Raw genomic sequence first — 25,828 nt, 5'->3', positions numbered from 1 at the left:
CTCAGACAGGCAAACTTGGCCGCAAAATGTTGATTTGGACTGTAACAAAGTCTTGTAAAATTGGCAGAGCACCCTTCTAAAAACGTTTGCAGTGTACATTAGTATGAATTTTGCTATAACCACTTGCTGGGCGGTTTTCAGATCGTGACACAGTCCTGAGAACTCTTCTGATGTGGATTTGCTTGTTATTAGTATTAATCTTGGGAAATTTATTTTAAAAACCCACATATTCTGTAGTGCTGTACCATTTCCATGCAAAAATGCCATGCAAATACAACCAAGGATTAAAGAGCTCACAGCTCAAAATAGTTTACAATCGCTTGTTTGCAGCATCCTGGCGGCATATCAGGCTTAGCACATTAGCCCAGACTTTTCCAAAGAGTGCTTAACCCATCTATTGATTACCACAAATCCTACCCTAAAAAAAGCTATATAGTCAGAAAATGACTAGCTGCAATTAATATCATCTGAATTTAAATAGTTTAACAAATGCAATAACAAATCGCAATAAGAATGGAAAGCTCCTGTTGGTAGAGCATGGAATGTTGTGATTCCTGAGAAAGGAAAACGAAACCCTAAACATGAATATGGCTAAAAATGATGTGTTTTATATACTTAAAGGGCATCTAAAGTCTAATATAGAATAAGGCTAGAAATGCTGTATTTTGTATACTAAATATAAACATGAACTTACTGCACCACAAACCTAATCAAACAAATGATTTATGCTTTCAAAGTTGGCTACAGGGGGTCACCATCTTGTAACTTTGTTAAACATCTTTGCAAGACTAAGACTGTGCACATGCTCAGTGTGGTCTGGGCTGCTTAGGGATTGTCATAAACAAAGCTGCTTGAGTTCTGCATGGCTGGGAAGTAAGGCGGGGGCTCCCCCTGCTGTTCATAAGTATGATTGTTTCCCTGCTCAGCAGTTATGGACCATCTGACAATTCCTATCCACAGCAGTAAATGAAGGGAGAATTTCACTGCATGCATTGAGGTTTCTCATAAAAACGGTACACATTTTTTAATTAAAGTATATTGGAGATAGGTTTCTTTTTCATTAAAGAAACTAAAAATGGGATTTCATTTTTTTTCCTTTACGTGCCCTTTAACATATTATAGAAGCCTAAAGTTTCAGCTTCTCAATAGCAGCAATGATCCAGGATTTCACACTTTTCACAGGGGGTCAACATCTTGCAGGGTTGGACTGGGCCGGTGGGACACTTGGTTGGCTCCAGCCCAGACCTGCTCCCTGCGTGAAGCCTTTTTTTTAAGGCTTCTGACCTACGTCCCTGGCTCCCGGCATGCCCATAATAAAGTAGAAGCAGGAGGCCAGAGGGGGGTTATGGCTCAGGCAGATGGGCCCGGTGGGGGCTTTGCGTCTGGGGTGGAGGGGCCCCAGGCCCCCCAGTCTGACACTGCCATCTTGGAAAGTGTCTGTGACATTCACATGCTCAGTGGGCTCTGAGCAGCTGTTGAGAAGCTAAGCTTAGGGGTCATCACAAATTATCCAGCAGAAAATGAGGTTGGTCTGTATTATAAGCTGTTGCTACAGGGCTGATTATTAAATTCTGATGATAATTGTGCTGGTTTCTGAGCAGCCACGCACCAATAATCTGGATAATTTACTAATCAGCCTTATATTGTGACATTTATATTATAGATATTCAGTATATATAGATTGAAACCCATAAACTCAGTAAGTGACAGCAGCACAGAGCAAGTGCAGTGAATCAGCAGAAAAGAAGATGGGGAGCTACTGGGGCATCTTTGGAGACACAGATCTTTACTGCTAAAGGGCTGTGGTTGCCTTGGGCTGGTACAGAAGCCCAAAACATAATGTACAACATATCTAGCTACTTATTTAGTTAAAGGGATACTGTCACTGGAAAACATGTTTTATCTTTCAAAAAGCATCAGTTAATAGTGCAGAATTCTGCACTGAAATCAGTTTTTCAAAAGAGCAAACAGATTTTTTTATATTTATTTTGAAATCTGACATGGGGCTAGGCATTTTGTCAGTTTCCCAGCTGTCTCCTGTCATGTGACTTGTGCTCTGATAAACTTCAGTCTCTCTTTACTTCCGTACTGTAAGTTGGAGTGAAACCTACACCTCCCCCCTCCCCAGCAGCCTAGAAACAGTTACAATGGGAAAGTAACCAGATAGCATGCTCCCTAACACAATATAACAGCTGCCTGGTAGACCTAAGTAAAAAGCCAAGTCCCACTGAGCCTCATTCAGTTACATTGAGTTGGAGAAACAACAGGCTAGACATTTTGTCAATTTCCCAGCTGCCCCTGGTCATGTGACTTATGCCTGCACTTTAGGAGAGAAATGCTTTCTGGTAGGCTGCTGTTTTTCCTTCTCAATGTAACTGAATGTCTCAGTGGGACATGGGTTTTCTTTTTTTAATAGGTAACTTTTTATTAACATTTCCAAAGGGAAAAAAAAAAAAAAAAGTGGGATACAGAAAAGAAGGGGGGAGGGGAGGTACAGCAAAGTCCACAAAAACGGAACATCTTTTACATTCCATAAGCACACAGAATAATATCATTCACAATTCAAGGCAATGTTGTCAGGTGCACATCGGTCCAAGGGTCCCAAATATTCCCAAACTTTCCAGGACAACCTCTGGCTTCATAGGTCAGTTTGATCAAAGGGAGCATTTTGTTAACATATTGTACCCAGTCACCCTGTTTTGGGGGTAAAGGAGCCATCCACTTCATAATTATTACTTTCCTAGCATAGTAGAGGAGGGATCTAACTAGAACTCTTGTTCTGGTTGCATTAAGAAAGTCATCTACTAGGCCCAGCAAACAAATCTCTGGGGAACAGATAGATGACCGTACATGTCCAAATCATGTGCCAGTAGGACCCATCCTGAACCCCACACCACTTGCATAGTGGTGCTTGAAGTTTCCCCATGCAATATAACCTGTTGGGAGTGAGGTAAGTTCTTAGAATAAATTTGTGCTGAATAAGCTTGTCTCTGGCACTAATGAGGAAGCTATAAAGGTTCCCTGTTACCTCATCCCACTGATCAATACTGAGAGTTGGAATATCTCTTTTCCACGCTGCTAGAGCTTTATCAAAGGGTTTGGGACCAGTTTCTACTATTATGGCATATAGTTTGGAGATCATTTTGGAGGTGTCCTCTTTCTGAGTTGGCTTAGCACCCGGGGTTCTTCCAGTACCATGACTCCTGTCCCAAACTGAGCCTGAAACATGTGGCGGAGTTGGAGATACCTATACATGGGCATATGTGGGGTCCCAGTTTTGTCCCTCAACGGGGGGACATGGGTTTTTACTATTGAGTGTTGTTCTTGGATCTACCAGGCAGCTGTTATCTTGTGTTAGGGAGCTGCTATCTGTTTACCTTCCCATTGTTCTTTTGTTTGGCTGCTCGGGGGGGGGGGGATGATATCACTCCAACTTGCAGTACAGCAGTAAAGAGTGATTGAAGTTTATCAGAGCACAAGTCACATGACTTGGGGCAGCTGGGAAATTGACAATATGTCTAGCCCCATGTCAGATTTCAAAATTGATTATAAAAAATTTGTTTGCTCTTTTGAGAAATGGATTTCAGTGCAGAATTCTGCTGGAGCAGCACTATTAACTGATTTTTTTTTTAAAAAAAAAAAATAATAATTTTCCCCATGACAGTATCCCTTTAAGCTGGTCCAATACACCCAATATATAAAATGTGGCCTTTCTAGTCATAAGCATTATTAGGTTTTAGTTCTCCTTTAAGGAAAAGGCTCAGGATTTGAGCTTGGGGTTCCATGAAATCATTTTTACAGATCTGGACGGTTTGGAACTGAAAAATATCTGGTGAGAGTTAAATGTTATATGTGGGTGCAGTGTGTAACCATAAAGCTTACTCAGGTTCCATGTCCCCATAGATGGAGTATTGTGGTCTGGCATCAGCACTACATCTTCAGCTTTTTGTTTTGTGCTTTGCATATGACATGGTGTGCTAGAATATTATGTTGCCCTGCTCTCTTTTCTTTTTCCATGACCTCACTCGGCTATACACGGAGAAACATACTCTTATTCTCATTTGCTTCCCTGCCTGAAATGCAATAATGTATATACACATATCCTTCTTTTTCTGGATTCCTTAGTCTTATACATAGTTAGATCAGGTTGAAAAAAGACCAACGTCCATCAAGTTCAACCCCTCCAAATGAAACCCAGCATCCATACATACACTCACTGACCCATCCATACACTCACATAAACAGAACAGCACAGACACCTATGATTTAAGGCAGTGATGGGCAACCTGTGGCCTGGGGGTTCATTATGACAACTGTAAGCTCAGCCCTTTCTCATTCTGTGGCCACATTTACCCCAACCTTAGTGCCAGTCCTTACGCCACCCTATCAAACACAAGTGCATAAAGGTAATGCTAATATGCCTGTCTGCTTGAAAACCCAGAGCTGTCATAAAGAAAAAGGAACATCCAAAGCGACTATTTTTAATACTTCATTTGCTTTCTTGTGAACCTCCTCAGTAATATGCCCAAACACGTTTGTGGTGGTGAATACCCCAAAACCTTGAATACATAAAGCAAATGATCAGAGGGCAATACAAATGTTATAAGAAGGGTTTATTAAACATAGGAGGTGCTTCATTCTAAGGTTTGTGCTCACAAGGGTTTATCCTGCTTTCCTGTGCACTGCACTGTGTGTTCCACTATACAGGAATGCAGGAGTTAACTGACCCCAGTATTCTCTATGGGGACTAACCATGGGAGTGCATGTAAGCACAGAAGGCAGAGAACATTGTGCATGTCCAGGCAGAGGCTCCCAGTCTGTTACTTTCTGCAAAACTTACCAAACTATTTTCACAGCAGTGCATTTATAGATGTGTTGGACATATGCAGATCAGCTCATGTTATAATAAGGGGTAATTAAAACTAGTATTAGAATAAATAGCAAATTCAAATAAAAGATGCAATCAGATTCCAACATAAACACAGAAACAATACTTATCCAAAATAATAACCTGAACCGTACATCGCCATGCCCATCAATTTAATTCTCATCCAGTGTGGGTGGTTCAGGTGATTGCAGCCTTCAGCTTAGCTGTGCTAGACATCCAACATCAATGAAGAAAGGTGAAGCCTATGTGGCAATGGCTGTGCACAGTCTCACTTGGAGCGTCGCTTTCTGAGGGAACTGCATATCTCCCAATTGTTTTGTGGGTCAATCCCAATTTTGACAGCTCAGCCCGCAGTCCCGGGTTTGTTACTGAAATGTCCCGACTTTCTCTTTGATCTCCTGCACTGAACAGCCAGAAAAAGATATAGAGTTTCTAACTTAATTGACCTTTGGCAGAAAGTCCAGAATAGATACTTGGATACTTTTGTAACAGTTTAAGATAAGGACGTCTCTTGGGAGAACTTAGGGCAGAGACACACGTGGAGATTTGGGGAGATTTAGTCTCAACAACAAATTGCCTCTTCTTTGGGCGAATAATCTCCCGAACTGCCTTCCCGCCAGGTAGAATCTAAATCGCCGGCGAATGGTGATTAGTTTTCCGAAGTCGCCCAAATTTTCCTCATGAAGCAAATTCAGAAATGAAGAGCTCCGAGTGCCATCCTGTCCTGCGCTTTAGATTCTAGCCGGCGGGAAGGCAGTTTGGGGAGATTGGTTGCCCGAAGAAGAGGTGTTTTATCGCTGGGCGACTAATCTCCCTGGAATCTCCATGTGTGTCTCTGCCCTTAAATTCACGTCTTAAAGGAATTGTTCAGTGTAAAAATAAAAACTGGGTAAATAGATAGACTGTGCAAAATAAAAAAATGTTTCTAATATAGTTAGTCAAAAATGTAATGTATAAAGGCTGGAGTAACTGGATGTGTAACATAATAGCCAGAACACTACTTCCTGCTTTTCAGCTCTCTTCGTTTACATTGACTGGTTACCCTGGTTACTAGACAGTAACCAATGAGAGACTTGAGGGGTTGCTTTTGAATCTGAGCTGAATGCTGAGGATCAATTACAAACTCACTGAACAGAAATGTACCATGTGGCCCCCCTTCAAGTCGCTGACTAACTCAGAGTTATAGAGCTGAAAAGCAGGAAGTAGTGTTCTGTTCTGTTATGTTAGACAATCCAGTCACATCAGCCTTTATACATTACATTTTTAGATAACTAACTATATTAGAAACATTTTTTTATTTTGTACAGCCTATCTATTTACCCAGTTTTTATTTTTACACTGAACTGTTCCTTTGTACTTTGTACTTTGTACTTTGTAACCTGCCAAATTTTGAAAAATGAACATGGTAATTAGGGGGTGTGGCCACCAAATGGGCATGGTCAGAGAATGTGCAGCGGCAAATCTTTTTGTCCCTCTTTCTGTTTCCAAAATGTTGGGAGTTATGGAACTGCAAGTCAGCACTCCACTACCACTTCAGTAACACCCAAAGGAATAATTACAAAAAAGTAATTAAAATAAAATGTACCGTTTCCTTGCATTTTTACAACTGGTGCGTTTGCTTCAGAAACACAACTATAGTTTATATAAAGAAGCTACTGTGGGGCAGCCATTCAAGCTTAGGATACATAGCAGATATCTGGTGCACTTCCATTGTATTCTGTAACAAAGTTTATCTGTTATCTGCTGTGTATCCTGTGCCTTTTCTCCTTTTTCAGCTTGAATGGCTGCCCCCATAGCTACACAGCAGCTTATTTACATATGACATTGTTGTCTCTCTAAAGCAAACACATCACAGCAGCGCATAGCAACAGTACATTATATTGTAATTACTTTAAAATGCTTTTATTTCTTTTAAAGGTGACCCAGAACATTTTAGGGAACTAGTCTCAATGGCGAAACTTTTAGTGTTCACAGGGCATTTCTTCCCTCAGCAAACGTGGGGCAAGATCAGCGTCACAGCAATTGAATTCCCCAATCAAAGATGGCGGCGACGTATTGGCGAAAAGACAAGGATAGTCACGCGCGGCTGGTGACGTGGCCGGTGCACGCAATGATGGCGGCGCGCTGAAGTGCTTGTGCATGTTGAGGAGTGTGCTTTTCTCGTTTGTCCGGCTTCCAGCCCTCGCTACGTTTTGCTGCCATTCGAGGAATATGGGGAATCCCAGGAATCATTTACCGGACAGGTGAGGAATAGCTGACGGGGCTCAGACCTGGGGGGCTCACAATTGATCTCAATGGGCCGGTACCAACAGTGAAACATGAGAGGGACGCTGATTCATAAGGAAGTCATTCCATTATTATTATGATGGCGGCGGCCGTGGGGAGGGATGGGCAGCAGCTACACTGGCTGAGGCATGGGGAGAGATGGCTGATGGCAGTGGGGAGTAGCTGACAGTGACTGGGGTCTGACTGGAGACCTATGAGGATCTCTATACACTATTATACAGGGTGTTATTAACATGGCTTTGCATCACCTTCTCTTCTTCCTTTGCAGATGGACAGAATACACTTCACTTGGAAAGCGCATCCCCGGCACACGTTTTATTGCTTTTAAGGTCCCTTTAAAAAAAGTAAGGGGGATTTTTTTTTTAGTATTTACTTTGTTAAAGTGCAGTTGATTCATTGACACCTTTACAAACAAAAATAACAAACAAACTGGCACAGTGGTGCTGGGAATGTTGTTCATGGGTGTGGCCAGGACCGGACTGAGGTATTTTGGCTCCCTAGGCAAAGGCTTCAATCAGTGCCCCCCTACCACCTGGTCCACCTTACCATTCATATTGTCCCCTGTCCCAGCAGCCATCATGTTGTCCCATGTACCTGTGCCAGCACCTATCATATTGCCCCCATTTGTACCTGTGCCAACTACGGTTGCCACCTTTTTTGAAAAAAAATACCAGCCTTCCTTTATATTTTTCTTTTTTCCCTATTAACAACATTGGGATCAACTATCATTTTTACAGGCCAGGCCAGTAAAATACCGGCCAGGTGGCAACCCTAGTGTCAACGGCAGTCAATCCCTTAGATGGACCCGAGACCCCAATCTGTACCTGTGCCAGCATAAGCCAAATCATCCACCATATTGTTACCCCCAATCTGTACCTGTGCCAGCATAAATCAAAACATCCACCATATTGTTACCCCCAAGCTGTACCTGTGCCAACGTAAACCAAAACATCCACCGTATTGTTACCCCCAATCTGTACCTGTGCCAACGTAAACTAAAACATCCACCGTATTGTTACCACAATCTGTACCTGTGCCAACGTGAACCAAAACATCCACCGTATTGTTGTCACAATCTGTACCTGTGCGAACATAAACCAAAACATCCACCATATTGTTACCCCCAATCTGTACCTGTGCCAACATAAACCAAAACATCCACCGTATTGTTACCACAATCTGTACCTGTGCCAACGTAAACCAAAACATCCACCATATTGTAACCCCCAATCTGTACCTGTGCCAACATAAACCAAAACATCCACCATATTGTTAAAGGGGTTGTTCACCTTTAAACAACTAGTTGTTTTCAGATAGATCACCAGAAATATCGACTTTTTATTATTTACTTTCTGTTTTCTATGTGTCACCGTTTTTCTTATATTGAAGGCGAAAGTGTAATTTTTCACCTTCCAAAGCAGCTCTGGGATGGGGGGGTCGCCGACCTTGTAAACTGTTCTAAATTGATACATGTAGTTGATACATTTCTTATCTTTGTCCCTGCTGAGCAGAATCCATGAGTTTCATTACAGACAGCTGTTAGAATTGATACAATAGTTGCTGATATTCCACAGATACTGCTGAGAAATGTATTAACTAAATGTAGCAAAATTGTTAAGGTTTAAAATGCATCTGCACCTGAATTACTGAGCTGCCAGACTCAAACACCAGAGACCGGAACATTATACTTTAAACTTAGATTTTGGAAAAACAATAAAAAATAATGGAAAGTAATTGAAAAAAGGTATTTCTGTTGAGCAATCTGAAAATAACTGAACTAAAAAAAAAAGTGTTTGGACGTTAAACAGCCCCTTTAAAGGCCATGCAAACCAGGGTTTAAAAAAAGAAAAAAAATCCCCTTAAAAGTGCCCCCCCATGATTGCACCATAGGCGAGTGCCTGCTCGGTCTACCCTTAGTTCTGGCCCTGGGTGTGGCAAACTGCAGCCAGTGGGAAAGCTTGGCTTAGTCTCCGGCTAGCAGAATACGAGCCCATGGCAACAAGTCAGATTTAAAGCTTCAGTTCAGGATGGGAGCTGTTGCCGGGCAGGTTTAGGAGAGCTACGGTGAGAGTCTTCTGAGTTCATTCAGGCTGGTGAGTTTTTGCCTAACAGATAGCAAGTTGTCCCTATCAATTGAAGAATGACAGGGCCTGTGCTTCAGAGAAAAGTGGCAAAATTACAGAGAAGGAAGGGATTTAACTTCTGCTCTGCCTATTTATTGACTAGCTGCATCTGCATGCTCCTCTTTACAGTGTAATAGCAGACTGGGCATCCGTTTTGTAGCTGCCTGGCTGTGTAAGGCACGTTCCTTTGATCAGGTTTTTTTGGGACAGGCCAAAGCTGACAAGATAAACATATCAGGGGGGGTTACAAGCAATCACTTCTACATAGGAGTAACAAAAGCAGTGGGCTGGAGGCAGACAGCAGAAAGTATATTGGAATAAATTTAATGGAATTGCGTGATCATAAAAAGAGCAGAATGTATAAAGCTTTGGGAATGCCGAGTCCACACTTTGATTATCCTGTTCCATTTCAGATATTCAATTGCAGGATTGAGTCGTGGCAGAGATTCTCATCAGCCGACCTCATCAGGGACATCCAAGCCCAGGACGAGGAACTGGGACTGATCATTGATTTAACATGTACCACTCGATACTACTCTCCAGAGGTAACATATTCATAGCCATGCATTTAACCCTCAGCCAGAAAAAAAATGCATGTTTCCATAGTTTAGAAAGTGTAACAGGTAACTTGTGACAAGGGGGAAGCAAACTTTATCTGACATATCTGTTCGATATCCACAAGCTCATTTAATATATACCGTACCACTGGGCAGGCACCAAGGCTGGAATTAGCCAGGCTTTCCTGCTGGATTCTGTTTGGATACATCTACCTAATCGGACTCAGTTTTATCCCCTCATGACTCGCTTGTTGGGCCTGAAAGCCTTAACTGTGTCTGAATAACTGGCAATTGTGTTTATGACCCCTATATCATTTCCTCTAGCTGACACTTTAGATGGAAGGCATTATTCCACAGTTTAGCCTCTTATCTACAGGAAAAAAATTACCGCTGCAGCACCTCTTAGTTGCAAAAAGGGAAAACTTGAATTTATTAGGTCAAACAACCAGGCAACGTTTCGGGCTTACTCTTGCCCTTTCTCAAGCCTTTTTTCCTGTATGTCTATGCAAACCCCTGGCAAGGGTTTCCGGACTGCTTTGCACCCAACCTACAAGGTTAAATAAGGTGGTTGAAGCACACACAATATTGTCTAAGCCAATTATACTTTTGTACTGTGTAGAATATATTGAATTTTTATTTTTTTACATTTTTATCTGCAGGAGTTACCAGAATCACTACATTATGCAAAGATTTTCACAGTTGGGCATGAAGTGCCGAGTGATGAAACCATCTTTCAGTTCAAATCCATTGTAAACCAGTTCCTAGAGGAAAATTCAAGCAATGGTAAGTTTTATCCCTTGAGCCTTCCAGTTGAAAATACGGTATACACGTATGGGATCCATTATCCGGAAACCCATTATGCAGAAAGCTCCGAAGTACGTAAAGGTCATCTCCCATAGACTCCAATTAATCCAAATAATCCAAATTTTTAAAAAATGTTTCCTTTTAATCTGTAATAATAAAACAGTACCTTGTACTTGATCAAAACTGAGATATAATTAATCCAGCCTAATGGGTTTATTTAATGTTTAAATGATTTTCTAGTAGACTTTAGGTATGAAGATCCAAATTACGGAAAGATCCCATATCCGGAAAACCCCATGTCCCGAGCATTCTGGATAACAGGTTCCCTACCTGTACTCCATTAATGGCATTTTTTGTACATATTTTAAAACTCTGAGACTTTTAAAGGCTTCGGTTTCCAAAATGCTGGATCTGGTGCATTCTGAGCTTTTGAAGCTTGAGGTTAACTTGTCCTTGTCCCAATACATCCCCTGTTCGCAAGCACAGCATATGCAGGAGCAACATCTTTTGAGTTGTCTACCATAGTTCAGCCCGCCTGTCATAAACAGAGCATATCTAATGCTTTTCTATCGGAAAGTCATGGGCATGGTCTCATCTGCTGACATGGAAGAGCTCAAGCACCACTAATCTTGTTGGACCACAGCTCCAATAATGCTTTTATCTGTCCGCTAAAAAGCATTCTAGTCAGCAGTTACCAGTCTCCCCCTGGGAAATTAAGGGATTAAAGGGGACCCGTCACCCAAAAAAATGATTCAAAATCCTATTTTATCACATTAGTCAAGCAAAATGAACTTTAATTACACTATATAAATTATTTGAATATTGTTTCCTTTAGTCTGGGAATTCATAATTATAGCAAGCAGGCAGGGGCCATTTTGTGGACACCGTTATTAAGACAAGTCTTGTATCATCTCAGAATCTTGTTTGTGCACCAGAATGGGGGACCTGATGTCCATCCCCATGTCCTGGTTACACAATTAAATGGTGAAGAGAACGGGGGAAATATGTAGAGAGCAGTGACATCTAAGAAGTGCTGAATGGAAAGTGAAAGTAATTGTCTGCCCCGCCTCTATGCCACGGGCATAGAGGAGGGGCAGACAACATTTGATTGACAGCTGAGATTTTTAAATGAGCTTACAGCAGCTATGAATGCTTTAATACAAAAATAGAAATTGGATTTCATGTTTAATTTGAAAAGGACTTTTATTATGCAGATTTTTTTGTCTGGGTGACAGGTCCACTTTAAAGGGATACTGTCATGGGAAAAAAAAAATTTTTCAAAATGAATCCGTTAATAGTGCTGCTCCAGCAGAATTCGGCACTGAAATCCATTTCTCAAAAGAGCAAACAGATTTTTTTATATTCAATTTTGAAATCTGACATGGGGCTAGACATATTGTCAATTTCCCAGCTGCCCCAGTCATGTGACTTGTGCTCTGATAAACTTCAATCACTCTTTACTGCTGTACTGCAAGTTGGAGTGATATCACCCCCTCCCTTTTCCCTCCCAGCAGCCAAACAAAAGAACAATGGGAAGGTAACCAGATAGCCGCCCCCCTAACACAAGATAACAGCTGCCTGATAGATCTAAGAACACTCAATAGTAAAAACCCATGTCCCACTGAGACACATTGTTACATTGAGAAGGAAAAACAGCAGCCTGCCAGAAAGCATTTCTCTCCTAAAGTGCAGGCACAAGTCACATGACTGGGGACAGCTGGGAAATTGACAATATGTCTAGCCCCATGTCCGATTTCAAAATTGAATATAAAAAAATCTGTTTGCTCTTTTGAGAAATGGATTTCAGTGCAGAATTCTGCTGGAACAGCACTATTTACTGATTCATTTTGAAAAAAAAATTTTTTCCATGACAGTATCCCTTTAATGACAACTTTTCATGTTCTTGTCTTACAGATAAATTAATTGGCGTTCACTGTACTCATGGTTTAAACAGGACTGGCTACTTGGTGTGCAGGTGAGTCTGGTGATGACATTACACTGACCTGTTTGACTGAACCATTCCAAAAGACAGACACTCTCATTGGCAGTAAACCACTGGATAGTTGAAAGTCCAATTACATTACATGGCTTCTTCTGTTCTAGGTACCTGATTGATGTGCTTGGCATGGAGCCCTCAGATGCCATAGAAAGTAAGTCGCACTCATTTTAAGTTAGCCATCTGTATGAGGAGTAAGGAAGCCACGCTAAGGGGTGTAGATCTTTGTGCAAACATTGGTGCATCTTTGTACTAGCGTAGTAACACATAGTTACCACTTGGCCTTTCTTGATATAATGTGTATTTTAGGGCTGCACCGAATCCAGGATTTGGTTCAGGATTCTGCCATTTTCAGCAGGATTCGGCCGAATCCTTGTTCCCGGCTGAATCCTCATTTGCATATGTAAATTAGGGGCGGGTAGGGAAATCACATAACTATGCTTTCCTGCCCCCAATATGCGAATTCGGTTCGGTATTCAGCCGAATCTTTCACCAAGAATTCGGGGATTCGGTGCATCCCTGGTGTATTTAGAATATCACTATCATCTGGCAGTGAATTTACCGCATATAATATAAAAGTATGGCTGCCTCTTGTGTTTTGTAGAGTTTAATCAGAGCCGCGGACACTGCATAGAACGCAAGAATTATTTAGATGACCTGATGCATGGAGACGTGAGAAGGTAGGCAAATAACCTCCAGCAATGAGGAGTGACATTTTTATGACGAACCGGCATCTCTCTGTAGTTTTTACACTTTTTTTTTTTAACACGTCATCTTGAATGTAACTGTGCTTTCGATTTATTATTACATACGTATAGGTTATGTGGGTGTGTAGTCAGTTTGTCTGATTGCTGAACATGTGCACCCCCACCCCTTGTGTAAGTACTTACAGCAGTGTCGTCTGGACAGTTTCCCATATCACCTGGCTCTTCTCCATCCCTGTGGCACCCCACTAGTGTGCTGAGTTTTAAATGTTCCTGCTGAAGCTGAAAGGAGAGCTCACTGGGGGTCATTTATCAACACTGGGCAAATTTGCCCATGGGTAGTAACCCATGGCAACCAATCAAATTGCTGCATTCATTGTTCTACTTGCAGCTGGCTTTAAAAAGCTAATCACCGATTGGTTGCTATAGGTAACTGCCCATGGGCAAATGTACCCAGTGTTGATAAATGAGCCCCACTGAGCTCTCCTTTCAGCTTCTGCAGGAACATTTAAAACTCAGCACACTAGTGGGGTGCCACAGGGATGGAGTGCGGACGGGTGGGTTGGGAGGCAAATATTTAAAAGAATATTAAAACCAAAAAATGAAAGCATTTTAAAGCAATGGCAATATAATCTTTGGTTGCCATGCACTTGTAAAACTGCTGTTTGCTTCAGAAACACTACTGTAGTTTATATAAACAAGCTGCTGTGTAGCCATGGGGGCGGCCATTCAATCGCAGGATACACAGTAGATAACAGATAAGTTTGACATAAACCATCTGTATACGTCAGAGCTTATTTATCTGCGGTGTATCCTGTGTCTTTTCTCCGTTTCCATTTCAGCAGCTTGTTTATATAAACTATAGTAGTCTTTCTGAAGCAAACACATCAGTTTTACCAGTGTAGGGTAACTGTACATAATATTGTCACTCCTTTAAAAAACTTTCATTTTGTTGGTGTTTGTTATGGAACCTGTTATCCAGAATGCTCGGGACTGGGCTTTTCCACATAATGTATCTTTCCATAATTTGGATCTTCATGCCCTAATTCTACTAGAAAATCATGTAAACATTAAATAAACCTAATTGGCTGACTTTGCTTCCAATAAGGATTAATTGTATCTATAGTTTGGATCAGGTACAAGTTACTGTTTATTATTACAGAGAAAAAGCATTATTTGGATAAAATGGTGTCTATTGGAGACAGCCTTTCCGTAATTCGGAGCTTTCTGGATAACAGGTTTCCGGATAATGGATCCTATACCTGTACTCTTCTTTTAAGCCTCCCAACTGGTTTACAGCAGGGAAAATAAGTATTGAACACATAATTTTTCTCAGTATATATTTATGTAATGGGGCTATTGACATTAAATTTATACCTCAGATGTCAGTAACAACCCAAGTAATCCACACATACAAAAAAACTCAACAAATAAGTCCATATGTTAATTTATGTGTAATAAAGTGACATGACACAGGGAATTAGTATTGAACAAGCTTACTGAAATGTATTTAATACTTGGTAGAATGACGGCTTCAAGAGGCCTCCTGTATGGAGAAACTAGTCACATGCTCGGGTGAGATTTTGGCCCATTCTTTCACACACACTGTCCTCAAATCTTGAAGGTTCCAGGGCTCTATGATCTGTGATCTTCAGATCTTAACATAGATTTTCAGTTGGATTCAAGTCGGGTGATTTACTGGGCCATTCTAGCTGCTTTATTTTCCTTCTCTGAAACCAACCAAACCTTGGCTGTGTGTTTGGGATCATTGGGGCACATTTATAATCAATGGGCAATTTTGCCTGTGGGCAGTAACCTATGACAACCAATGGAATTGTTGCATTCATTTTTTTTTACCTGCAGTTGGCTGAAAAAATGCAATCACTGATCGTTGCTATGGGTTACTGCCCATGGACAAATTTGCCCTGTGATTGTAAATTGTAAAAGATGGAATAAAATGAATTTGTATTAATTTTGAGTGTGCAGACTTCGCTTTTTCTAAAATAAAATTACAGTTCTGAACAATTAAAATAAAAATGTCAGTTCTCAACGATGAAAGTTTAAACGGTTCTGCATTCTCCTTTCCTAAATTTTTGCAGCATTTTCCCCCCTAAACTCCACTTGGAATCTGAATACGGTGAATAGAAGTGGCAGTGGTTGGTGTTGCTCACACCTGCTCTCTCTTTTCTTCTCTTGTTTCAGTAACGCTGAATGCGATGAACCACAGTTGCCTCGACCCAAATACCAGCAGAAAATTCCAAATGTAAATAATCCTTCAGTGCCTCCATGTCCACCCCCGCATCATCGACCAGATCAGCCCCGGTTTTCTAGGTACTTTCCCTCTGTAATACAAACTACTGTGTGGGATCAGATTTATGTGCATGACACAGTGTTATGTATGAACTAGAGCCGATTCGGTGGTGATTTTGGCCCATTCTTCCAAACAAACGGTCTTCAAATCTTGAAGGTTCCGTTGGCCTCTTCTATGAACTCTAATATTCAGTTATTTTTTTCAAATTGTAAATGGATTCAGGTTGGGTGATTGACTGGGCCATTCTAGCCGCTTTATTTTCTTTCTCTGCTGAGAGTTTCCTTGGCTGTGTGTTTGGGATCATTGTCTTGCTGAAATGTCCACCCTTGTTTCATCTTCAGCATCCTGGTAGATGGCAGCAGATTCTTATCAAGAATGTCCCTGTACATTTCTCCATTCATCCTTCCTTCAATTATATGACGTCTGCCAGTACTAAATGCCGACACAGGGCTGATTTAGTATAAAACAGAATAGCCATTTGCTCTGGGCAATCCAGCATCACAAGGGCACGTTCAGGGACTCGGAGGATATGCATTAAAATGACTTAATAATAATGTGAAATATGTGATCAAAGTGTCCTCCCTCTGTATCCTTAGGTTTGGAAATCCCACGGATGCACCTTGGATACCAGAATCCAGACCCAGATTTGTACACCCACCCAGGCACAACATGCCACGGCCAATGTACAATGATCCATCCATGGATTACAACAGTCGCAGGTATCCCAGGTAATGTGCTGGAAGGAACTCTACTAAACTGTAAAGACCCTTATCAGTTTTCTATATGGTAGTATGTTTGGTTCTGCAAGGTTTCTTGCACTCATACAGTTGAACCCAGATTTTGCGTTATCCAGGGGCCAAGAAAAAGAACATGCAAGGTAAAGTCAAATTGCGTTATGCACGGGGACCATGAAAAATGAGTTTTTGATGTGGGAAAAGTAACGTTCGCCCCGTTAAAGGAGAACTAAACTCTAAAAATGAATGTGGCTAAAAATGGCATATTTTATATACTCAACTTATTGCACCAGCCTAAAGTTTCAGCTTGTCCAATAGCAGCAATGATCCAGGACTTCAAACTTGTCACAGGGGGTCACCATCTTGGTGACATGCAGGGCAGCCATCAGGGGGGAGAGTTGTAGGGGGCCCCGAGGGTAAGGGGGGCCCTGCCACGCCACACTTTCTTGATTAGCCCCCCTGCTTTCTGAGAGTTGCTGACTTCGGGAAGGCAGGGTGGGAGCACAAGGGGAGGTATCTTTGTACATTACTTCCCCTTATTGGTCACTGAGTTTAAGTCCCGGTTGAGCTGCTCAGGGATTGGATAGCTGAGGTTTGAAATTCTCCTCCAGCTCATCCAATCACCATGCAGCTTTAACAGGACTTGAAATTCTGTGACCAATAAGGGAAGAAAATGCTGTCATTGGAAGAAGATGCAACCACCTGTGCTCCCCTCCTCCCTTCTGTAGTTGGCAGCTCACTGACAGAAGGTGGGCCCCACTAATGAAGTAAATGTAACATAGCAGGGCCCCCCTAAAGGTAACCCTTTGTGGTCCCTGTTGTGTGGGGGGGGCCTGGGCACCAAATTTTTTTTAAACCTCTGGGGGGAAAGTTTTTTTTTACATGGACATTTAAGGGGGGCCCTGGCCACCAACTTTTTTTCTCCATGTGGGGTCCTATCCACCAATATTTTTAATGAGGGGGCCCTGACCACCAATATTTTTTTTATTTTATAATATATTTTTTTTTTTAGTGTGTGGTGGGGGGTGGACCTTTGGGGTGGGGAGGGCAGAGCTGTAGGTGGGCACAGCTCAGATGGGCCAGGAAATTTTTTCGTATGGGGTCCTGCGATTTCTGATGGCGGCCCTGCTCACATGCTCAGTGGGCTCTGAGCAGCTGTTGAGAAGCTAAGCTTAGAGGTCGTCACTAATTATCCAGCAGAAAATGAGGTTGGTCTGTAATATAAACTGATGCTACAGGACTGATTATTAAATTCTGATGCTAGTTGCACTGGTTTATGTGCTTCAGTGTAGTAATTATCTGTATTAATTACTAATCAGCCTTATATTGTGACATTTCTATTCTATGTGTACTGTATATTGTTAGATGGTCCCTAAGCTCAGTAAGTGACAGCAGCACAGAGCATGTGCAGTGAATCAGCAGAAAAGAAGGGGAGCTACTGGGGCATCTTTGGAGACAGATATTTACTGCTAAAGGGCTGTGGTTGCCTTGGACTAGTACAGAAATCCAAAATATAAAATGTACAACATTTCTGGCTACTTCTTTAGTTAGGCTTTAGTACTCCCTCAAACAAGAAGCTGATTTTTTGAGAATAAAAATAGGTAATGGAGGTACTTCACTTGTACACTGGTTGGTTTCAGTATTTTACAAGTGTATCAGGCAGATTGTTTATTTATTCTCATCATATACTGTTATTAGCCACCAAGTACTGGATATTCACTGCAGCCTCCTAATGGAATTATTTATGCTGCAAGTCTTGCACGTAAAAGGCTTTTTGGCTCCTTTTAGCCCCCCATTCACCACTTGCTTATCTGGTGGGGTAGATGTTACAGTCACTATACCCACATTGCAGTGCAAACATTTGCAGTAAGTTGCCCAGTTGCTAAAACAGCTGATGTATTTCATTAATATCATTGCTTTTGGTAATGGAGTGACTGTGAACAATCCTTGCCTAAAATATTGACCATAATATATACATATTTAGCTGTTTTATTAAACGTAAAATGCCCTCCCTGTAAGAACAATTTGGTATGTTCTGTAATTAAAGCTTCACATTAGCGGTACCGTATTAGATGCAGAACCTGATCCCAATAACATAACAAGCTCCCTCTTCTTGTCTCTTGCCTCTGCATAGAGAGTGAGTTCCAGTCAAGCTGTGTAGAGTTAGGTCTTAAAGGGGACCTGTCACCTTAAGAAATAATTCCAAATCCTATTTTATCACTTAAGTGTAGCAAAATAATCGTTATTTATATTATATAATTTATTTAAATTGTGCTTCCTTCATCCTGGGAAATCATAATAATAGCAAGCAGGCAGCTGCCATTTTGTTAACACTGTTATTAATGCAAGCCTTGCTTCATCTCAAAATCTTATTTCTGTGCCAGAATGGGGGGAGCCTGATGGCAATCCCCATGCAGAGGTTACACAATTAGATGGTAAGGAGGGAGGGCGAATGTGAGGAGATCAGTGACATCTAGGAAGTGCTGAATGGAAAGTGAAAGTAAAGGAGAGTTTAAAATTCTCTCTGAGGCTCTTGGGTACAGCAGCTCTACCTTAAACTCTACTGTATATCATCAGCTTCCAATACTCTAAATTATCCTTATATCTCTGTAGCCAAAGTCAATTATTGATTGCCAGTGATGTCCAAATTTGTCCAAAATGTTTTGGGGTTTTTTTCCCCATTCCTCCTAGTAAAAACATTTGTTGTCCATATAAATCCATTCATTCATTAGATCAATAAAAAACAGGCGTATCATTGTGTAAACCTACAGGCTTGCTGCTAGTTTTGATAATATAACTGGTTGGGTTTTGGCTACTAAGGTTTCACAGTGGATAAATAGTAGTTTGGGTAAGATGAATTAAAAAAAAAATTCCTTTTTTGAACTGCAATAGATTGATGCACTTGGCCTGTTTTGGGGGGGGGGGGGGTTTATCTTTTACTGCCATTATTAGGGACATATTTATTAAGGGTCAATTTCAAATTGAAAAAACTCCGAAATTCGATTTCAAAAAGACCAACCGAAATTAATTTTTTTGGCCGAATACGTCTGTTTTCGATGGAATAGGTCCGCATATAATAAGAGAGGGACTGAATAGAAAGATGAGCAATACAAATACATGTGTAGCCTTACAGAGCATTTGTTTGTAGATGGGGTCAGTGACCCCCGTTTGAAAGAGTCAGAAGAAGAAAGGTGAACCACCACTTTAATGTTTCTTTTTTATGCCCTATTTAAATAGTGAATCAAGTACCCCCTCTTGTAAAATATAAGGATATTATAAGTTACTGAGGAGTTCCATGACCATATAAAAGCAAGAGGCTTTACAATAGTGTCTAATTTTTAGATGAAGTTCTTTTTAAGGAACAGTAATACCAAAATAATGAAAGTGTTTTAAAGTAGGGAAAATATAATGTACTGTAGTGCTGCGTAGCCTTAGGGCCAGACATTCAAGCTGAAAAGCAGAGAAAAGACACCTGATAATTAGCCAGTTGAGCTCTGTAGTATACAATGGGACTCTTCAGAACTTATCTGTTATCTATTTTCTATCCTGTGCTTGAATGGCTGCCCCCATGACTACACAGAAGCTTATTTATATAAACTATAGTTGTGTTTCTGAAGCAAACACATCAGTTTTACCAGTGCAGGGCAGCAGTACATTATATTTTCATTACTTTAAAACACTTTAATTTTTTGGTGTTACTGTTCCTTTAAAGAGAAAGTAAAGACCCAAATATGTGAAATATGCATTTCTTAGATATGGCATTTGTAATAAACATCATATGACTCTTGTTTTATGTTTCCCTAAATGGTGATGTCCCCCTACCCTTATCTGTGACTCACTAGTGATTTAATGCACAGAAATCTGAAACTTACTGAGAGCAGTGAAGGGTTCCTTGGGAATTCTATTCTATTTTGTATGTTTTTCCTATGTCTGAGTGGGCTTCCTTTGGGTACTCTGGTTTCTTCCCACACCCCCAGCTGGCTTCCGATAAAATATAATAGCTATCAGCATGTGTAAAGGTGGCCATACACGGATAGATCCGCTCGTTTGGCGATGTCGCCAAACGAGCGGATCTCCCTCCGATATGCCCACCTTGAGGTGGGCAATATCGGGCTGATCCGATCGTGGGCCCTAGGGCCCAACGATCGGATCCTAGCGTTCGCCAAACGGGCGGTCGGATCGCGGGACCGCATCAACGAACAGATGCGGCCGCGATCCGACGGGATTTTTAATCCCATCCGATCGAGATCTGGCCGACTTTCGGCCAGATCTCGATCGGGGAAGCCCGTCGGGGGCCCCCATACACGGGCCAATAAGCTGCCGACACGGTCTGTCGGCAGCTTTTATCGGCCCGTGTATGGCCACCTTAAGCCACAGCTCAGCAGCTTGGGCTATCACTTTGTAGATTCTGGCAAGTGCCAGAGGGGCTGCATTAAGATGCCACAAACACTATTTATTCAACCTGTGGGGGGCTGTTTAGACTTCTGTGTACTCAAAATGCCAGGACCTATTTTCAGCTGGAGCTGAGTAAGATGCTTTGTATCAGAGGAGCCTTTACCAACTACTTGACAACACCAGATCTAGGGTGTAGAGCATGGAGTGAGGAGTACTGAGCAGATAGTACCGGAATATCTGTTTTTAGAACAACTCGTTTAGCTTTTATCTCCAAGGTATGGCCGGTGCCAGGTTTATTCCTATGTCAACATCTTCTTAAGACTTAAAATGCTATATATTTTATGATATTACAAACCATACTGAATGGTCCTGTGCTCTTGAGCTTTTCCCTTTTATTATAGTCTGATAGGTGTTATTGGTCTTAAAAATGGCCAATTTATTGGAGCTCCTGTAGATCTGCTACAGTCCCTGTCCTTTTTCAGTTGAAGCAAGGCGCGCCCTAAAGGTCCTTGTCAGAAGCACAGGAGGAGTATTAGGGGATAGCCAATATCAGGGTTCAGTCCCCTATCAGGTCAGCCTAGTTGTTTGGCAGAAGTTTCCAATAAATCAGCCTGAAACACCACTTTTCTCAGCACTTTCCTTTTATACTTAGTGGAGTTTAATGCATGGACAGATTCTTGCACTTCACACAATGTCACCTTTAACAATACTATTAAAAGGACTTAATATTTATTAAAAAAAAAATGTAATAGACGCATCAGAAGTAGCTTTTGTGTCTGCTCTCCAAGTATCTGCCTGGGCTTTTCTCTCTCTCCAAGAAAATGAGGCAATTCATAAAGAAAGTGTTAGATGAAATGGGGGTGGTGCCGTTCCTGCTCGTTGTTGAGCCACTGATCTTTACAGCCACCTGGCTAGAGAGCCCTTAAAAGCCAACAAGGTTTTTCTTGGACATTAATAGGTTATAAAAAGTCTGTTTGGCTTCCTAAAAACATTGGTGTAAATGCCTGTTTAGACACATGACCACAGCTTGAGTGTCAGGCTCTTTCTAGCTCTTTTATAGGACAATAACAGATTGTTAGACCACTTCCTGCTGTAAACTGGAGGGTGTTGAGAACTTAGTCACGGCACTGGGGAGAATGGCTTGTAATGACTTTGTAGGGCTAACTGGAAAACAAAGCTCTCATGTCCATTACTTATTTAAATGTCAGCCATACAAAGCTCATTATTATGCTTCATTTCTGTAGCTCAACATGTGATGCGGCACTTTTACAGAAATTGTACAGCATTACAGTGCTGCAAAATATGTTGGCGCTATATAAATACATGTTAATAATAATTCCCATCACCCCCTGACCCTGTGGATTTCAAATTAAGTCCCTGTCACATTTACTCTATGGGATATGAGGAGCCAATTGATTTGATTGGTTTCTTTCTACACAATTACAGAGAGTGCCCTGCATGGTCATAATATAAAGACTGTGTCTTTCTATCTCCGGACTAACCTTGACTTATCCTTTGGCATAAGGGACTCGATTGTTTGGAAATATAAAGCAGCATTTCAATACACACGTGTAGAGCTGAATCGTCAGATATTTAGTGGATAACAGTAGAAACAATAGAATTCTACCTGTATCTGACTATTCAGCACTAACAATGGCTGACGTTTGGGCCCCTTCAAAGGCACCCGATCAAAATTTTCTGTCCAGCCTCGATCGACGAGCCGACCGATATCCAAGTGTTCTGCCGATATTTGTCATCTTTTCCCGCTATACACGCACCGAATATAGTGCAAAAATTTGTTTTGTATGATATTATCTGTGTGTCTATGGCCACCTTAATAAATCCGGATGAATATGAATTTGGGAATGTGTCATCTAGTAAGAGCTTAATAGAATTCCTTGTTCCTATGCAGCCAGTGAACTGCTTTTATGCTCCAAGTAATTAGAAACGAAGGGACATGTGCACAAAACCCTCCCCATGTCTGTTCCATTCAAAGTTTTTCAAACTTTCTTCCCCAGACTGCCTTCCTAAAGCCTGATTAAGAGCCCTTCCACACAATACTCTTGGCTTACTGGACTTCATGTCAAGAACGTTTTTCTGCTGTTTTATAAAGATCTCCCAAGAGCAGAGGTCTTCCATTTACAGGTGTTCTTCTAAAACCAACCCTTGGATCATGCAGCACCTTTACATTAGCAGGCAGATGAGAGGTGCCCTACCATTTAGACCAGTGCCGATTATAACGGTGTGGAATGCGAACGATATAACAATGGGGGAGTTTATACACACGCATACTCATGATCTATTGCTTAGTTGTTCATTTTTTTCCTTTTCTTTTGTAGAGACGATGATTGGCAGCAGTTAGACCAATGGAACCCCCATCCATACCATTATGGCAACCAACAATCAAGAAATCCCAATGGTCATCAACCACCATCTAGATATTCCAATGGCAACCAAACACCACCAAGATCTGCCAACACCCCCCGAGGCTCTGCTTCTTGGCGAACTGAAGGCAATGATTCTTACAGAAGGCATCCAGCAAGAGGCATGAAAACTCGAAAATACTGACAATTACACAGTTTTAAAGGGATCATTTCCAACTGATTACTTTTAGTCCTATATATATATATATATATATATATATATATATATATATATATATATATATATATATATATATATATATATATATATATATATATATATATATATATATATATATATATATATATGCATTTTAAAATAATGCACTATTTATAGCAATCCAGTAAGTTCAGCAGGGGAGCACACACTAGTCAGAGCAGTTGAAATCTAGATCTCGGCAGCGTAACACACTGGGGGTCATTTATCAACACTGGGCAAATTTGCCCTTGGGCAATAACACATAGCAACCAATCACATTGCTGCTTTAATTGTTCTACTTGCAACTGGCTTTAAAAAGCTAATCACTGATTGGTTGCTATAGGTAACTGCCCCTAGGCAAATTTACCCGGTGTTGATAAATGAGTCACAATGTGCTGCTCAGAATTCCCTTTCAATCATGGGTACATAAAATGCATTGCAAAAGTATTGAGGCATTTGACCAATTCACAAAATTTACTAAAAACCACCAAAGCTGAATTGTTTTCTGTGATATTTCTTTTGAAGCAGTAAAGCTCAAGTGTTTTTATTTTTTAATAATAAGTGTTTTATGGTGAAAAACAGGAGCGTTGCTTTTGCTTTATTATAATGGAGTCCCTTTGGCAGCTGTGTCTGCTTTAAGGGAACAGTTAAGTGTAAAAATAAAAACTGGGTTAATAGGCTGTGCAAAATAAAAATGTTTCTAATATAGTTAGTTAGCCAAAAATTTAATGTATAAAGACTGGAGTGACTGGATGTGTAACATAATAGCCAGAACACTACTTCCTGCTTTGCAGCTCTCTTTGTTTTCAAGTCATTTGAGAGTTGCTTTGAGGATCCCATGCTGTCAAACAAAATCACAACTTGCAATTGGTCACCTTAAATACCTTTTCTCATGATTGGACACACCTGCCTATGAATTTCAATGCTTAACGAGCTAATCCAACCAATTTGATGTTGCCAGTAATCAGTATTGAGCAGTTACATGCATTCAAATTAGCAAAATTACAAGGGTACCCACATTTTTGCACAGCCAGTTTTTCACATTTGATTTAATTTCATACAACTGAATACTTCTTTACTAAAACTCTTTGTTCAGAAAACACCCCAGTACTTGGATGTTCCTGGGAAATGAAATACATACCACTGTTGTCTTTTTTTGTTGAAAGTGGAGTTATTATTATATAACTTTTTCATATGACTGCAACTGTTCAGTGAGTTTGCAATTGATCCTCAGCATTCAGCTCAGATTCAAAAGCAACAGTTATGTCCCATGTGGCCCCCCCCTCAAGTCACTGATTGGTTACTGCCAATCAGTGGAAACCAAGAGAGCTGAAAAGCAGGAAGTAGTGTTCTGACTTATGTTAGACATCCAGTCACTCCAGCCTTTATACATTACATTTTTGTCTAACTAAATGTATTGGAAGTATTTTTTTATTTTGCACATCATATTTACCCAGTTTTTATTTTTATACTGAACAATTCCTTTTTAGGCTTTTGGGATAAGTATGCACTTGAGTTGCACGCTGTTGGCGAGATTTCTTCCAGGAAGATCTGATCCATGTTGATGAGGATGACCCTTGTGCAGTTTGTGCCACAGATACTGAGATCGAGACTTGGCTGGGCTACTGTAGAACATTCAGATGCTGCTTTCTTGACCCAACATCACTTTTCTATTGAAAGCACAGCTTTTGCCCTAACCGGTTATTTTGCATAAAGTCTTCCTTCTATTCTAACAAAATACCCAGTCCTTTCCGAACCATACCCAATGTGTGATGTCATCACTTTACTGCTGTAGCCAAAAAGACTTGGTTTCAGTTGAGTGACAAAACTATTTTCACTTGTGTCCCTGCCATGCTTTTTGCCACACGTATTTCTCAGGAATGTCTCTTTTTTGTGCCAGCCTCTCATAGGGGCCAATATTAACCCATATCTATAGTGAAGTATGGCGGTAGCCCAAACACAAGGCCAAGGGACTCAAGAACAAAAAAGACAAATGTCCAACCAAGTCCCAGGATGTGAATGCAACTTGCGTATCTGTGGCACAAAACGGAGTTGTCTGAGCCTGGAGAAAACTTATCTAGAAGAATGGACTGGAATTACGGACGCTGAACAGAGTGCCTAGCTGCTACATACTTACCCCAAAACATTTAATGCAGTTATGGCTACAAAATAAAGCACGGGGCTGAATCCTTCTGCAAACAGCATTTGTTTTAAATGCTTTATAATCCAAAAAAAAAATATTCACTGGGAAAGCAGGGTGGGTTTTATGTGATGAGACAATTGGTCATGGTCTGAATACTTGTGGAGTAATCAGAAATTATAGTTGCTGTCTAACAGGCCACATCTCCCAGCATTACCCTGTGTGCGGAGCTGTTTGGGTTCCATGTACACATGAAGGGCACGTGATT

The 25,828-nt window shown here is 41.0% G+C and overlaps 1 protein-coding gene across 2 annotated transcripts; it reads left to right on the top strand.

Annotated features, from left to right (window-relative positions):
• Window positions 1-6,878: 6,878 nt before the first annotated feature.
• Window positions 6,879-23,975, top strand: dusp11.S (dual specificity phosphatase 11 S homeolog). 2 transcript variants are annotated; one of them, XM_018255204.2, is made up of 11 exons: window positions 6,894-7,131; window positions 7,443-7,518; window positions 9,711-9,842; window positions 10,514-10,637; window positions 12,573-12,633; window positions 12,762-12,808; window positions 13,259-13,334; window positions 15,561-15,689; window positions 16,266-16,397; window positions 23,138-23,439; window positions 23,532-23,975. In XM_018255204.2, the coding sequence occupies exons 1-10, from the start codon at window positions 7,028-7,030 to the stop codon at window positions 23,364-23,366; spliced, it is 1,110 nt and encodes a 369-aa protein (XP_018110693.1). In that variant the 5' UTR covers window positions 6,894-7,027; the 3' UTR covers window positions 23,367-23,439; window positions 23,532-23,975. The 2 variants fall into 2 exon arrangements, with proteins under 2 accessions (XP_018110694.1, XP_018110693.1); XM_018255205.2 differs by lacking the exon at window positions 15,561-15,689 and having other exon boundaries at window positions 6,879-7,131.
• The last annotated feature ends 1,853 nt before the right edge of the window (window positions 23,976-25,828 follow it).

This window comes from Xenopus laevis, chromosome 3S (genome assembly GCF_017654675.1).
Source record: "Xenopus laevis strain J_2021 chromosome 3S, Xenopus_laevis_v10.1, whole genome shotgun sequence".
NCBI classification, from domain to species: domain Eukaryota; kingdom Metazoa; phylum Chordata; class Amphibia; order Anura; family Pipidae; genus Xenopus; species Xenopus laevis.
The sequence above is the reverse complement of the archived record's forward strand: the minus strand, read 5'-3'. Positions and strand labels throughout refer to the sequence as shown.

What these genes read in the sequence shown, in the direction of transcription:
- dusp11.S (XM_018255204.2), top strand. Translation starts at nt 7,028, where the DNA reads ATGTTGAGGAGTGTGCTTTTCTCGTTTGTCCGGCTTCCAGCCCTCGCT. An exon ending in ACTGGCTACTTGGTGTGCAG is followed by an intron (nt 12,634 to 12,761) that starts GTGAGTCTGGTG and finishes CTTCTGTTCTAG; the next exon opens with GTACCTGATTGATGTGCTTG. An exon ending in AACAGTCGCAGGTATCCCAG is followed by an intron (nt 16,398 to 23,137) that starts GTAATGTGCTGG and finishes TTTCTTTTGTAG; the next exon opens with AGACGATGATTGGCAGCAGT.